At 43.3% G+C, this 14,093-nt stretch overlaps 2 protein-coding genes across 2 annotated transcripts; one reads left to right on the top strand and one right to left on the bottom strand.

The window, feature by feature from the left end:
- On the top strand, positions 1 to 2,012 carry LOC131977623 (E3 ubiquitin-protein ligase TRIM39-like). Its single transcript, XM_059341016.1, has one exon. The coding sequence runs from the start codon at positions 219 to 221 to the stop codon at positions 1,608 to 1,610; it is 1,392 nt and encodes a 463-aa protein (XP_059196999.1). The 5' UTR covers positions 1 to 218; the 3' UTR covers positions 1,611 to 2,012.
- Positions 2,013 to 2,986: 974 nt separating this feature from the next.
- On the bottom strand, positions 2,987 to 13,692 carry map1sa (microtubule-associated protein 1Sa). The gene is made up of 7 exons (XM_059341230.1): positions 13,530 to 13,692; positions 11,922 to 12,023; positions 10,892 to 10,974; positions 10,665 to 10,805; positions 7,568 to 10,577; positions 6,016 to 6,239; positions 2,987 to 5,928 (listed from the first exon to the last, which is right to left on the bottom strand). The coding sequence occupies exons 1-7, from the start codon at positions 13,690 to 13,692 to the stop codon at positions 5,773 to 5,775; spliced, it is 3,879 nt and encodes a 1,292-aa protein (XP_059197213.1). The 3' UTR covers positions 2,987 to 5,772.
- Positions 13,693 to 14,093: the final 401 nt, after the last annotated feature.

Below are 14,093 nucleotides of genomic sequence, written 5' to 3'. Positions count from 1 at the left end.
ATAAGATTCGCCTGCAGAGCAAAACCACTTCTCCGACTGAAAGAGGACATTTACAGGAGGGAACACTGGGAATACTGGGATACTAACACTTCACCCAGCTGCTGAATCCACAAACTGAACGAGTGTTTAACAAGAACAGAGACTCAAAGTGAAAGTAAGTTTCAGAGAACAGGGAGCGGCTGAGCTGTCTGCCTGCTGTGTTTTCACTCAGAGACTAAATGGCGTCCAGATTAGAGGAAGAACTCTGCTGTCCGGTCTGTCAGGACGTCTTTAAAGATCCTGTCATTCTGTCGTGTTGCCACAGCTTCTGTAAAGACTGTCTGCAGAGCTGGTGGAAGGACAAAGAAATCAAAGAGTGTCCAGTTTGTAAGAGAAGACAGTCAAAGGAAATTAATCATAACTTTGCTTTAAAGAACCTGTGTGAGGCCTTCTTACAGGAGAGAGATCAGAGAGCTTCAGAGCCTCTCTGCAGTCTGCACTCTGAGAAACTCAAACTGTTCTGTCTGGACCATCAGCAGCCAGTGTGTCTCGTCTGCAGAGACTCAGAGAAACACTCCAAGCACACAATCAGACCCATCGATGAAGCTGCACAACAACACAAGAAGGAACTTCAGGAAACTCTGGAGCCTTTAAAGAAGAAGTTAAAGGGTTTTAAAGAAGTTAAAGTGAAGTTTGATCAAACAGCTGAACACATTCAGGTCCAGGCCCGATGCACAGAGACGCAGATTAAGGATCAGTTTAAGAAGCTTCACCAGTTTCTAGAAGAGGAAGAGGAGGCCAGGATGGCTGCACTGAGGGAGGAAGAGGAGCAGAAGAGTCGGATGATGAAGGAGAAGATGGAGGCTCTGAGCAGAGAGATAGCAGCTCTTTCAGACACAGTCAGAGCGACAGAGGACCAGCTGAGAGCTGAACACGTCTCATTCCTGCACAACTACAAGGCTGCAGTGGAAAGAGTCCAGCAGCGCCCCCTGCTGGAGGATCCACAGCTGCCCTCAGGAGCTCTGATAGACCAGGCCAAACACCTGGGCAACCTGACCTTCAAAATCTGGAACAAGATGAAGGACATGGTCTCCTACAGTCCTGTCATTCTGGACCCAAACACTGCTCATCCAAGACTCATCCTGTCTGAAGATCTGACCAGAGTGAGACGAGGAGAGGAACAGCAGCTTCCTGATAATCCAGAGAGGATTAATCGTTACTACACTGTTGTGGGCTCTGAGGGCTTTAACTCAGGGACTCACAGCTGGGACGTCCAGGTTGGAGACATTGACAGCTGGGTACTAGGTGTGTTAGCAGAGTCTGAAGAGAGGAAGGGAGACATGCAGTCTGGATCATGGAGAATAGGGTTCTATAGTGATAAATACACAGCACTCTCTCCATCACATCCATCCACTGATCTCCCATTGGAGAAGAAGCTCCAGAGGATCAGAGTGAATCTGGACTGGAACAGAGGAAAGCTGTCGTTCTCTGATGCTGATACTAACACACACATACACACCTTCACACACACTTTCACTGACAGGATGTTTCCATATATTTACACTGAGTCTTCTCTCCCACTGAGTGTTTCACCCCTGAAGGTCTCTGTGGCTGCAGAACAACAGCAATAGATGATGATAAACGTGTATTTCAGGAATCATCTCCTGACTCTTTGAGCGACTTGTGACTGTGTTGTTTTGATTGACAGCAGCTTCATGAATCACAGGGCGAGGTGTTTTTTATTCCAACTTTCATTAACATAAATTGTTCTGCTGCACTCAGCAGCTAGAAAATGAGATTAAAGCCTCGTCTGGAAAATTCAGAGAATCTGAGACCAAGTCGGATAAAGATTTTATCTATTCATTGAACTACTATGTGTTTTTACTTTCTTTCTTTGTAAACTACTGGAAACTAAAGACCAGACATTTGATCAAGAATGGGTTATTTACATTGTTTTACTTTTATTTCATTAGCAATTAATCAATTGTTTTTATCCTTCTTTTGATTCATGTTCTCTAATCTTTAGTCTTTTTTCCTTTTTTGTGTTATTATCATAGACTGTATAAATAAGGTTATTATACATTTTGTTTTAAGTGTGTAAATGTTCTCCTTTATAACCTATAATGCAGCCCGCCACCAGGGGGCGAGCTGTCATGTCTGTGGTCACCACTGTATTTAACCTTAGAGCCATGCAGGTACAGTGTATGGACTGGATGTGCCACATTGCATTATATAACAATAATATTGGTGTTTAATACACAAGTGCATATCTAACAAATCAAACTATATTGATGAGGAAATTGCAACTAAACTTTGGATATTTCACAGATAATATTTCTATAAATATAATTAAATATGTTGTTTTTGTTGTGATTAATCACAGATATGTTCCGAACAAAATCAAACAGTTGAGAGATTTTTTTAAAATCTTCTGTTTCTTCTTGAATCACAGGAAGTGGTCCGTCCTGTCAACATGTAGATTTTCAGAAGAAAACACATTGACACTCTGTGAAAGGTCTACTTTTATTTTGAAAGAATCATTAAAGTTAGTGTTTCAGTACACAAATTACGTTTGTGTGTGTGTGTGTGTGTGTGTGTGTGTGTGTGTGTGTAAAAACATTGGGAAAAAACTTCATCTTTCACACATTTATGGCTTCATGTCTTCAGTCTTACTAAAGAGTTTTAAAGTCACTGATGAAGGAAAAATAAATCAGGGAGCAAACGTTAAGTTTTATGAAAACAAATTAATTACTCAGAGAAAAAATGTTTTTCTATATCAGAAATCTGAATCTGTAATTCAAAAAGTCAAAGTATGACATGATACGGCTGCAATTTTATAAATATGAAAATTAAATCTTAAAAAAAAGATCTAATTGATAAAAGTCATTATACTAGAAAAAGCCAGAATGATATTGAGAGAATTAAAGTGTATTTTTTAATTGACTTTATTTCTCTAAATGCTGAGTTATTGTAAATAACATTACAATCTCTTCATATTTTGACTTCATCTGATTTTATTTTGCAGGAACAGTCGGATCAATAATCAGACGAGTTGTTGCTGTTTGTGTGTTTAGCCCTTAAAAAGGCTCATCGATCAATAAACTTTGAATTAAAACCAAACTAATGAATCAAGCTCAAGCTCGTACCAAAGTTCAGACTCAGGATAAAAAAAAATGCAGACAAGATTTTTTTTTTTAAAGGACAAAAATTAAAATAAATAAATAAATTAAAGATTGAAATGTTTTGTTTGTTTTTTTGAGAAAATAAAAAGGACGGTCAAGTTTTGCCTTCGTGGTTTCAGTCAATTGTAAATTACACACAGAAGAAAAACATAAAAAAGGAAACTTAATGAACACATTGATATATTGATTTTCCCCCCTATATCTAACCAGCCTCTCTACGTCATCTGGGAAAGAACTACAAGTCCCAGAAAGCACTGCTGCAGCAAGCATCCAATCAGAGAGCTCCACACCCAGATTACCTCATCGCATTAATTAGAAACTATTTCGTTTTAGATTTTGGATGATTGAAGCACCTGTGGGGCAGAGTTCAGCAGCAGAGGCTCTTGGGTAATATAGTAATTCAAGGGGGGAAATTACAGCATAGTTCAGAAGAATACAAATAAAAACACACTACAAAACAGGTGAGATCTGATCTGAGATCTGTGCAGCATGCAGTCACATGATCCACCTGATCAGAAATCTGTTTTTAGGCAACATGTGGTCCCAAGTGTGATTATTAAAAACTCTGCTGGATCAGAACACGTCATAATTAATCCTGTTTTTCATCGTTACCAGAAGAAAATCTTTCTTTATGAGAAACTGTGAGGACACATTTCATTTGATTATGTAGAAATGTGATTGTATTGTATGAAAAACATCAGATGAAGATACAGACGAGGTAAAAGTTTTCACAATCTTCAGATGCAGATTGTTTCATTATGGCAGTATGAGATAAGAGCTCTCACAACATGAAGATTGAATAATTATTACGCACATTTGTGAACATAATGAGATAAAGCTGATGTTATTCTGAAAACAAAGATCTTCCAGATTGAGGTTAATACTATTTAAGATTAAAAAAATATCTTAATTGTGAGATCATTTCAGATTTACAAGACAAAGATCAGGGAACTAATTAAAGATAAAATATGAAAAAACATGCAGATTATGTAATAAAGACTGAAAAATATTTCAGATAAAAGATGCAAATTGCTTAAAACTGTTTTGTTCTGCAATAGAAACTGTCATTATGAAATAATCTTTTTTACAGATCCTGAACTGTCATGAAATATTGATCTTAATACTGAATAAAGGTCCTGTAATTAAAAAGTACGCTAAACATGCAATCTTAAATATTTTATGAGATAAAAACCTCCAAATGTTGAGATAAACATCTCAGAGAACTAATCACATAATCTGCTGTGATGAATCGATTTCACTGTCTTCAGACCAAAGTTTATAATAATGTATATTAGTCTGTAAAGAGGAGACTCGTGAAACTTTGGAGTGTTATTTCCCCTCCTGTTTGAGGTCCTGCTACAGGCTGCTAGAGGTTAAATATAAGACGCGTTTCCATTAGGTACTTTTCCCTGTAGTTAGCCGTTATGGGTGTGGCTTGGGAGAGAGGATCCGCCCAACTTCACCGGTTAGCAGCTCAGGTAGCTACTGACTCGTCAACGCTGATTGGTTGAGGCAGCGATTTCACGCATGCATGATTCATTTGCAAACTGGACACTGAGGGGTTAACATTTCCTGCTCTGACTGCAGCTGGGAGAGACTGCTGCAGGAGGACTGGGCCGCTTGTGAGTGCTTTGGGACGGCGCTTGCTACTCGTTAAGAAGAGTAGGAACGAGTCTCCAAAAGTTTCCAATAACACCAAAAAAAGTCGCTAGATTTGTCGCTATTTTTTTTTTTTTTGAAAGAGACAATCTTTGAGATAAAGATTGCATGACGCAACTACAGAACAAAGATTCTATACTGTTAGGACAAAGATCTCGTAAATCTGATTAAGATGATTACAAGATTAAATTATTATTGAACAGCATCATATTTTTTAACAAGATCTTGCCTCATAATTAGGAGAACCAGGTCTTATTGTTATTTTTGTTTCTGTGCAGCTAAAAACTAAAATGTAAAAGTGAAATGATCAGCTGTAAACGAACATAAGCTACCATTTATATTTGTGCTTTCTCTAAATGAGTATCTGAGCTGTATAACCTGTGCTTGTTAGATATGTTTAATTTATTTTGGTCCAGTGTGGCTCCCAATGAACTGAGACTTTAGTGTTAATAACCAGCCTCCTGCTAACGTGCTAATGTTTTTTAGCAGGTGAGCTGTAGGTCCTGATCCAGCAGAGAGGAAGTGACAGGAAGTGATGTCACACAGGTGCAAGAAATGTAAAAGGGAAACCGTTTCTTATTTTGGAGACCAGAATCTTCACTTCCTGTTTCATCAACCTTCAGATTAAGAGCGTTGCAGGAAGAAATCTTTATAAGTCCGAGATGAAGCTCCGGCTTGTTTTGGGGGGGATTCCCATTGGAACCTATGGCAGGCTTTGCCCAACACTCCACATCCGGTGAGTCAGACTATGCAGGAAGTAACTGAGCATGCTCACTAAAATGACTCAACCGAAGTGGGCGGGGCTTTCAGGTTCAGCTGATGAATGATAAAGGAAACCTGATCGAACGCCGTTGTTAGTCTGGTCAGGATGTAACCAAGGCAACAACAAACAGACTGCTCTCCATCTCCTCTGACTCCATCCGTGTGAGGTCAAAGGTGAGGTGGGCGGGGCTCAGAACTCAACCTTGCAGGCGGGGAAGGTCTCTTCCTGCATGGCGACAGTGCTGTTGCTGCCCAGCACCGTGATCGACAGCTCCTTCTGCCTGTCATGGGTCTCCTGGTACCACTCGTGCATCGCCAGCGAATCAAACGTTGGGATCAGAGTCACCTGTGGACCGGTGAAAATGACAGACCAATCAGAAAACAGATCATAAGAAGACAGAGCAAACCAACCGCCCCAGATGTGTTCACAGACCTGAACCTCCGGCCAGCTGCTCTTCCCCTCCAGCAGAGCGTCCAGGATGCTCCTCATCGCCACCTCCTTCACGGGATCGTCTCCGCTGATGATGTAATGCGAGGAGCGAAGGCGTCTGAACAAGTCCAAGTCCACCGTGGAGGAGGCGCACCCTGATGGCAGGTAGGCCAGGTCCACGTACACCGCAGAACCCTCCGAACCTGCAGAACCTGCAGCTTTGGTAGCTGGCAGGAAGTTAGAAGAATGAGTTTCAAATCTGTCCCCCACAAAGAAAGCTAAATATTCAGATTATTAAATCACAAAGAGCAGCAGAACACATTAGGCGTGTTTCCAAGAGGTACTTTTCCCTCTTGTGAACCGCTATGGGTGTGGCTTGGGAGAGAGGATGCGTCCAATTTCACCAGTTAGCAGGTCAGAAAGTACCTGCCTCGGATAGGTACTTCCTGAGCCGCTACCTGAGCCGCAGGTAACTAGTCTACACTGAAAGTTGAGGTGGCGATTTCACTCATGCGGGATTAATTTACAGACTGGACGCTGAGGAGTTAACATCTCCTGCTCTGACTGCAGCTGGGAGAGACTGCTGCGGGAGGACTGGGCCGCTTGTAAGTGCTTTGGGACATCGCTACTCATTAAGAAGAGTAGGAACGAGTCTCCAAAAGTCTCCAATAACACCAGAAAAAGTTGCTAGATTGTCACTAGTCGCTTTTTTTAAAGAGTTACTGGAGGGGTCTGATTAGTCGCTACATATAGCAACAAAGTCGCTAAGTTGGCAACACTTCTTGCCGCGTCGGTCTGTTGTCACATTTGAACTCTGTTGGTTAGCCTACAAAAAGTACCTGTATGGGAACAGAGGCCGAGGGGAACTAACTAGTGGGCGGAGCCATAACACTAAGTACTCAATGGAAACACGCCTATTGCCATGTTTCACGTCCTGATGGCAACAACAAAAAAAGGTGCAATTTGTTATTATTGACTCGATAAAAACATGACACATTGGACTTACCAACTGCAGCAAGGACACAATGAATCTTTAGCATCCTCAAACATTGTCTGAATTTTTATTTTGTGACGTCATCTGTACATAAAAGTCTGACATAATCTTATATTGCACCTTCAAATAGAAATGAAGCTCCTGGCTGAGGGGCTCAGGTGACGAAAGAAATGAAAATATGATTCAAAAGACAAGGTTTGTCTGTGCAGCTGCATTATTAATGCCTAAAGTGTGTGTATCAGGACATAACAAAACCCAGAAACAGCCTGATCGATGTTATATTATTTACTATATCTATATATATACTATATCTGAGTTATCTAACGTCATATGGCATCATTTAAAATCATGCAAATCAAAGTATGTTTGTTTTACGGAAGCATAAACTGTTTTAGAAATGTGATAGATGTTTGATGTTTATTTGCTGTTTCAAGGCCTAGAAATGTATGTCCGCACTCCTAATAGAGTTTCTGAGACTGGATCGGGATATCCCTAGTTTGAACGTTTTATGAATGAGTTTCTATTACATTCTGTTTTTTGGACAGTACTCTTTCAGCCTACCTGAGGACTTTGCAGGTCCAATTCTGGAGCCTCCAAGTGAATTTCTGGATGACGGCTTTGTGTCGAGGCTGGAGGTCATCTTCAGGGACCCCATGGAGCTGCCGGGCCTGGACTTCCCGTTCTGGGCTGCGGTACTACCAGATGTCGTCTTCTGCATCGTACCTGTTGGTTTCTTGGTCTTGGCAGATGAACTCTTCAGGTTCTTGCCCGTCTCTGTGTCGGCCATGCAGGCCCCAGGCTGCGGTGGCAACGGTGGCAGATCCTTCACCGGGGCCGGCGGCGGGTCATGCCCTCCCCTGTGGGAGTATTGTAAACTGGAGTGATCTTGTGGATGACTGGGCGGGAAAAGGCTGCTGGAATCATCATCAGAGTCCATATCTGCCGTGATGGACGGACAGTCCTCTGTGCAGGGAGGGACGTCAGAGTCCGTGGCGGTCGGGAGGGAGTCGCTCACCGATGTGGGTGGAGTCTCCTGGCTGTAGGCTGAAGGGCAGTCGCTGCTGCTTTGATCCTGTGACGGGTTGTTGTTGTCAGAGAGGCTAACATGCTGCTGATGGTTCTCTGGAGTCTTGGGGTGCTGGAACTCACAAGGCGACACCAGGCAAAGATCGACATCGTGTGGAACATCTGAGATGAGCTCCGACATCCCGTGGATGTGTCCCTCTGACCCAGTCCCACAACTCCCGTTCTGATTGGATCTCAGAGGTAAAGCCACCCCTGTGTTGGAGTCCGAGTCGCTAACGTGTCCGTTAGAGTAGACTCCTTTGGGTGACGCTGCAATGGGTGGCAGCGAGTGCTCTAGAGAAACCGACAAAGATTCATCCACTTCTGTAGAGTGAGGAGAGCCGACCTCAGCAGGCATGGAGGTGATGGTGGTGGAGGAGTCTGGCATGATGTCTTTGAAAGGGCTGAGTGTCAAAACACTGGAATGTTTATCCTGAGAGGACGTGGAGTTGTCTGGACCTTCCCTCAGAGAGCTCCGGTTGGAGTTCCTAAAACCTCCCTGGTTGTAATCTTCGAAGCCCAGACTGGATCCTCTTGTCCCGAGGCTGTTGTCTTCACCTAAAACCTCCATATCCTCTTCAGAGGCCTGGTGGAAAGTGTCGTGTCCTGCACAGTTAGAGCCAGAATCTGCAGAAGAGACGTGGTCTGTCTCCATGCAGCGAAACTTCTCCGGACTCTCTACTGTCGAGGTCTGGTTCCCACTTGTCGTTGCTCCATCAGAACTCAAGACCTTTGAGTTTTGACTGCTGTTCCCGTTGTTGTCTTCCAGTCGAAGTCTTTCAAATTCTGCCGTCATGTCTTCAGGTGTTGACACCTTGGAGCGATCTGCCTCCTTCTGGTTTTCCTGCTCTGCTGGTTTACCTTTAGTCCCTTTATTTGAAATGTCTTTCTTTGGAAGAGTCCCATCTTTCTTTAGAGTCCCACTCTTACCCAAAGTCTTCTTTACTTCTATGCTTGCTGCACTCGAAGCTCCACTTGTTGCTTTCTTTAATTCTTTAACAGCTGGTTTTGCCGTTTTCTTCTCCTCTGTTTTGACATCCTTCTTGCTGTCTTTTTTTGGTTCAGGTTTGATGTCTTTCTTTGGTTTTGAACTTAGAGTTTCCTTCTTTAGCACTTCCTTTTTCTTGTCTCCGCTTTCCTCTTTCTTTACTACAGCAGCGACCTTCTCCTCCTTCTTTTTGACTTCCTTTTTCTCTTCTTTTGACACGTCTTTCTTTGGAACAGACTTTTCAGCAGGTTTCGGTGGTTTTGATTTAGCATCGGCATCCTTTAGTTTGGGCTTTTCTTCCCCATCCTTCTTTTCCTTCGACGCCGTGTCACCTGCTGCCTTTGGCTTCATTTTCACCTCCTGTTTTTTAACGTCTACCCGTCCAAGCTTGTCTTTCTGCAAGGCACTACTGGGTCTGGAGTCCTTTGACAGGGACTTAAGGCTTTCCCGACTCTCTGCTCGTTTTGGTTGTTTCTCAGTTTTGGATGTTTCCAGGTCCTTCAGACACACAACCGGATGTTTGAGAAAATCCAGATGTTTGAGTTTATCAAGCCCTTCCAGAATTTTGGTCTGCGGCGTGCACCCTGGGAAAAGGACACGGATGATCTTCTCCTGAGGACTGGAAGGATGCCAGACCAGCAAAGCACAAATGGAAACAAGGCATGGTAGCGGAAGATCTGAGCCCTTTACACTTGATCCTTGATTTGGCCAAATCTGCATTAAAGCTTCAAGGTTTTTGCTGCCGCTGACTGGATTCAATGGGTACATCTCCAGACGGCCCACTCCCATCTTTTGAAATAAGATAACTGGTTCTATACTGGGTCCATTGGACCGGCTGAGAGGTTCAGGTTTGATTGCAAGTCTTTGTAAATGCTGCAGAGTGAGCGCTACCTGGTCACAACTCCGCAGCTCGCTAGGATCTCCCTGAATGGACTTCAATCTATCAGGAACATTCAGGAAAACTACCCCTATCTCAGGCGAGATTAGGTTCTTCATCCAGTCCTCTTCATTCTGAGAGGCAGCAGACTCTTCCTCCTGCTCAGCGACTTTCCTCTGCAGCAGACTGTTCAGCCCTGGGAGATTGTCGACGCCGATGTGAGTCAGAAGCACAGAGTCGATCCTGTCCAGGTGCCGAACCAGTTTCCAGAAGCAGGAGCTAGGATCGGAGCCGCCGTTCACAAGTACGTTAAAACCGTTAACAGCAAAGAAGGCAGAGTCGCCCCTCCCGCCGGGGAAGATGTAGCAGCACGGACGAGAGAGTTTCAGGAATCCCACGGTGTTCGGGGGCTCCAGGAGGTCAAAGGGCGACTCGGGCTCCAGCGACTCGGAAAGGTACTCCGTGAACTCCTGCAGACCCTCCATTTCTGGGAGGATGGGGGGAGGGTTGATCTGGACGTTTATGTAGTCTTGAAGGTTGTGTTTCTCCAGCACAGAATTCTTCCAAAGACCAAAGTTTGGGCAGCTGATGGTGAGGCTGGCCTTCACCGCCGGGTCTGCAGAGCTCAGCAACTCCCCAACCTTTCAGACAGAGAAATCACAGCTATAAGAGAGAATTGTGAATATATAAAAACAATCACAAAACCCAAAGACATTCAGCTTACTGACCTCCTCGTCAGTAAAGATGTGGATGAGGTCGTTGAGAGAGAAGAATCCTTTCTGTAACACGATGTCTCCGGACTCTTCGACACACTGACCGCACAGAACCAGCAATTTGTGGCGAGACGGGTCGCAGACGAGTCGTCGCACCTGAACACACACACAGGAAACACACGTGTTTACAAGGATAGTAAACGTGGCGCTGAAGCTGCTCACTGTTTAAATCTTACACTTACCTCCGAGCAGACAAAGTCGTGAGCTGGATTCACAACAACTTGAGTGTCCAGAATGTCTCCGCGGTGCTGCAGAGTCCTCTGACCTGCAGGAGACACACAAACAAACAAACAAACAAACAAACAAACAACCAGGGCGTCAGGCTGAGCAGCAGATGGGTGGACTTGGTTCTAACTGATAAACAAGGTTTATTTTTTGACCCTCAGCCAACAGGAAAGGTCGCTGCCAGATCTCAAAAACTTAATGCAGGTGGGCTGGTTTGCAATGAGGAGTGTCATTATTGAGTTGAGAGGTCAATGCTGCAACTTTAAAACATCGTAAAAATAAAACCTTTCACCACTGTTCGGTGATTGGGATCTAGCACCTAGTGAAAGGAAGTCTGGTTATGACAGCTGCAGTCTGTCTGTCTGTGTGTGTGTGTGTGTGTGTGTGTGTGTGTGCGTCTGCAGGCTATTCAGCAGAGTCTCAGCTGACTGTGTTCATGTGTTCATATCAGACAAAAAACTGTCTGTCTCACACACAAACACAGTTTTTAAAATAATTTTCCGCCTCAGTCGGACACACAGATGATGTCATCCTTTATGCTTCCTGTCAGATGGTGTGATGGTTGACCTTTGACCCTCAGAGCTCAAAAAAACATCCTTTACTTTGAAGCTACTGACAGAAATATGACAATTTAAGCTTTATTTTGGTTAATTTTTCTAACAGAAGTGTTCATAACCGATGATCCGTTCAAGGACTGTGGGAATGTTCAAACTCTGCCAAATGTACTTTTGGCAATTCATTAAAGAAACATACTTTCCAAACTAGCCAGTGGGTCTGTGGGCTTCAGTGTTACAATATATGTGTGGACGAGCTCCCAAATCAAAATAATTTACCTTAAAAACATGTCATTATTATAAGAGTACACCTCAGAAATAGATTACATTCAGTTACATCAGCTCTCTGCTCAAACCCTGTATCAAATCTATGGTCTAAGTGTGAAAGTCCAGAATCACAACTAACAGACAGGTGTGCTTCCGGGTGTCTCACCTGGGACGTCCTCTGACAGGAAGGCCGAGTGTCTCGACACAAAGAGTTTCAGCTGCTGATCCAGAACAGAAACATCCAGGTGTACCGGCCAGCAGCGCACACCTGGAGACGAAAACACAGATAGAGTGAGACCTCCCTCCTCTGTCACATGACCACCAAACAGGACACACACATCAATAATGGGCCAATGACTAATAACAGACAGATAACTGGCAGATAACTGACAAATAACAGGCAGATAACTTACAAATAACAGGCAGATAACTGACAAATATCAGGCAGATAACTGACAAATATCAGGCAGATAACTGACAAATAACAGCCAATAACAGTCTGATAACTGACAAATAACAGCCTGATAACTGACAAATAACAGGCTGATAACTGACAAATAACAGACTGATAACATACAAATAACAGGCTGATAACTGACAAATAACAGGCTGATAACAGACAAATATAAGGCTGATAACATACGAATAACAGGCTGATAACAGAGATAACAGGCTGATAACAGACGAATAACAGACAGATAACAGGCTGATAACAGACTGATAACATACGAATAACAGGCTGATAACAGACAGACAACAGACAGATAACAGGCTGATAACAGACAGATAACAGGCTGATAACAGACAGATAACAGACTGATAACAGACAGATAACAGGCTGATAACAGATAGATAAAGGGTTGATAAGAGCATGATAACAGACAAATAACTGATTGATAACAGAACATGTGACAGTTGAGTCACAGCAGAATGATAGAACATGTGATCAACAGTAGAGTCTCAGTAGAACGATGTGGTTCTGATCTGTTTCTACTGATCAGCTGATAAACGACGTCACATTGACCTGATCGATCACCTATTGATTATCAGTTCTCCTTCTTCTCCAACTGTGTTTAGATGGAAAAAACAGTCAAGCTCCACAACATCAAAACATCCGGTGGAAAGGGATTTTCAAAGTAAAACGCCCACTGAGAGGGGAACAATGCTACTAATAAAAACACTGATCCAGATTTTTTTTTTAAATGAAAAATAAATAAAAGTTATTAAACAGATATGTTCCTTCTGTCGTGGTGGACGCGTGTGTCGGTGAAGTTTCAGTGAATGGACCTTGCGGCTGAGGACAGGATGTCCTGCATCATGTCCGCTGTGAAATCTAAATTTAACCACAGAAACCAGAAGCAGCTGCTGCGACACGAACACGTTAACTGCGCGTCCATGCAGGGTGTTTCCCCTCTCAGCGTGGTTTTATTGGTGAATAAAAGTTGTAAACAAACGGACCGGGCTGTCATAAATATAGCTGTAAACACAGAAAGGACACTGAGAGACTTTACACTCAGAAAGAGGAAACTAGCCTACTAAACATCAGGCGGCTAATATTAGCATGCTTCACTCTTGTTGTTGTTTTAAAGTTCAGTTTAACTTGTTGCCGTTCAGTTTTCTTGCTGTGCTAGACAGGAAAACTGGAGACAACTCCAACAAGGGGGGACATATTTTAACAGATAACCAGTTTGGGCGCAACACCACCCTCAGCTCTTCTTCACGGGTTTTATTCTGAAGGGCCCGCTGACTTCCCGGTCCCGGTATCTGAACTCACCTGAGTCTACCTGCCGCAGCAGCCGCTCCAGCAGCCCGGCGGGCCGCAGCGCTCCCCCCACCACCACCAGCACCGAGTAATCCGCCGCCGCGGGCCCGGAGGAGCCGTGAGAGGCCCCGGACACGCCGCCCCGCTCCGCCGCCGCCGCTGCTGCTGCCGCCATCATGGTTTGGACTGTCCTCTAATGACGTCACCCACTGTAAGCCACGCCCCGCCCCTACAAGAGGCGGGAAAAAGTTTTAACTGACATACGAGGAAGGCCTATCAGAGAGCAGTGATGAGGGAGGACGGCCAATCAAAAGAGAGCGGTGCGTTCAAGGTTCAAATGTTGCTAAGGACAAAACAATGAAACCGTTAGAACCTCAAAAAACAACAACAATAAGTAAATATATATATATATATATATATATATATACTTATTTATATATTCAAATATAAATTATATATAAGATATCTTTATTGTTATAATACATTCACACAACTTTTAGAAAGTTGATTAAAAATTTAATTTAAAGCGCTTCGGAAATTAATTCATTTGAGATTTTTTTTTAAAGTATTTATTTA

The sequence above is a fragment of the Centropristis striata genome, chromosome 9 (genome assembly GCF_030273125.1).
Source record: "Centropristis striata isolate RG_2023a ecotype Rhode Island chromosome 9, C.striata_1.0, whole genome shotgun sequence".
NCBI classification, from domain to species: Eukaryota; Metazoa; Chordata; class Actinopteri; order Perciformes; family Serranidae; genus Centropristis; species Centropristis striata.
Note: the sequence above shows the minus strand (reverse complement) of the source record. Positions and strands in the feature narration are given on the sequence as shown.

Coding starts and splice junctions, on each gene's coding strand:
- LOC131977623 (XM_059341016.1), top strand. CDS start 219: ATGGCGTCCAGATTAGAGGAAGAACTCTGCTGTCCGGTCTGTCAGGAC.
- map1sa (XM_059341230.1), bottom strand. CDS start 13,692: ATGGCGGCAGCAGCAGCGGCGGCGGCGGAGCGGGGCGGCGTGTCCGGG. Junction 12,024..13,529: donor GCTGCGGCAGGTAGACTCAG/GTGAGTTCAGAT, acceptor TTTCGTCTCCAG/GTGTGCGCTGCTGGCCGGTA. Junction 10,806..10,891: donor ACGACTTTGTCTGCTCGGAG/GTAAGTGTAAGA, acceptor GTGTGTGTTCAG/GTGCGACGACTCGTCTGCGA.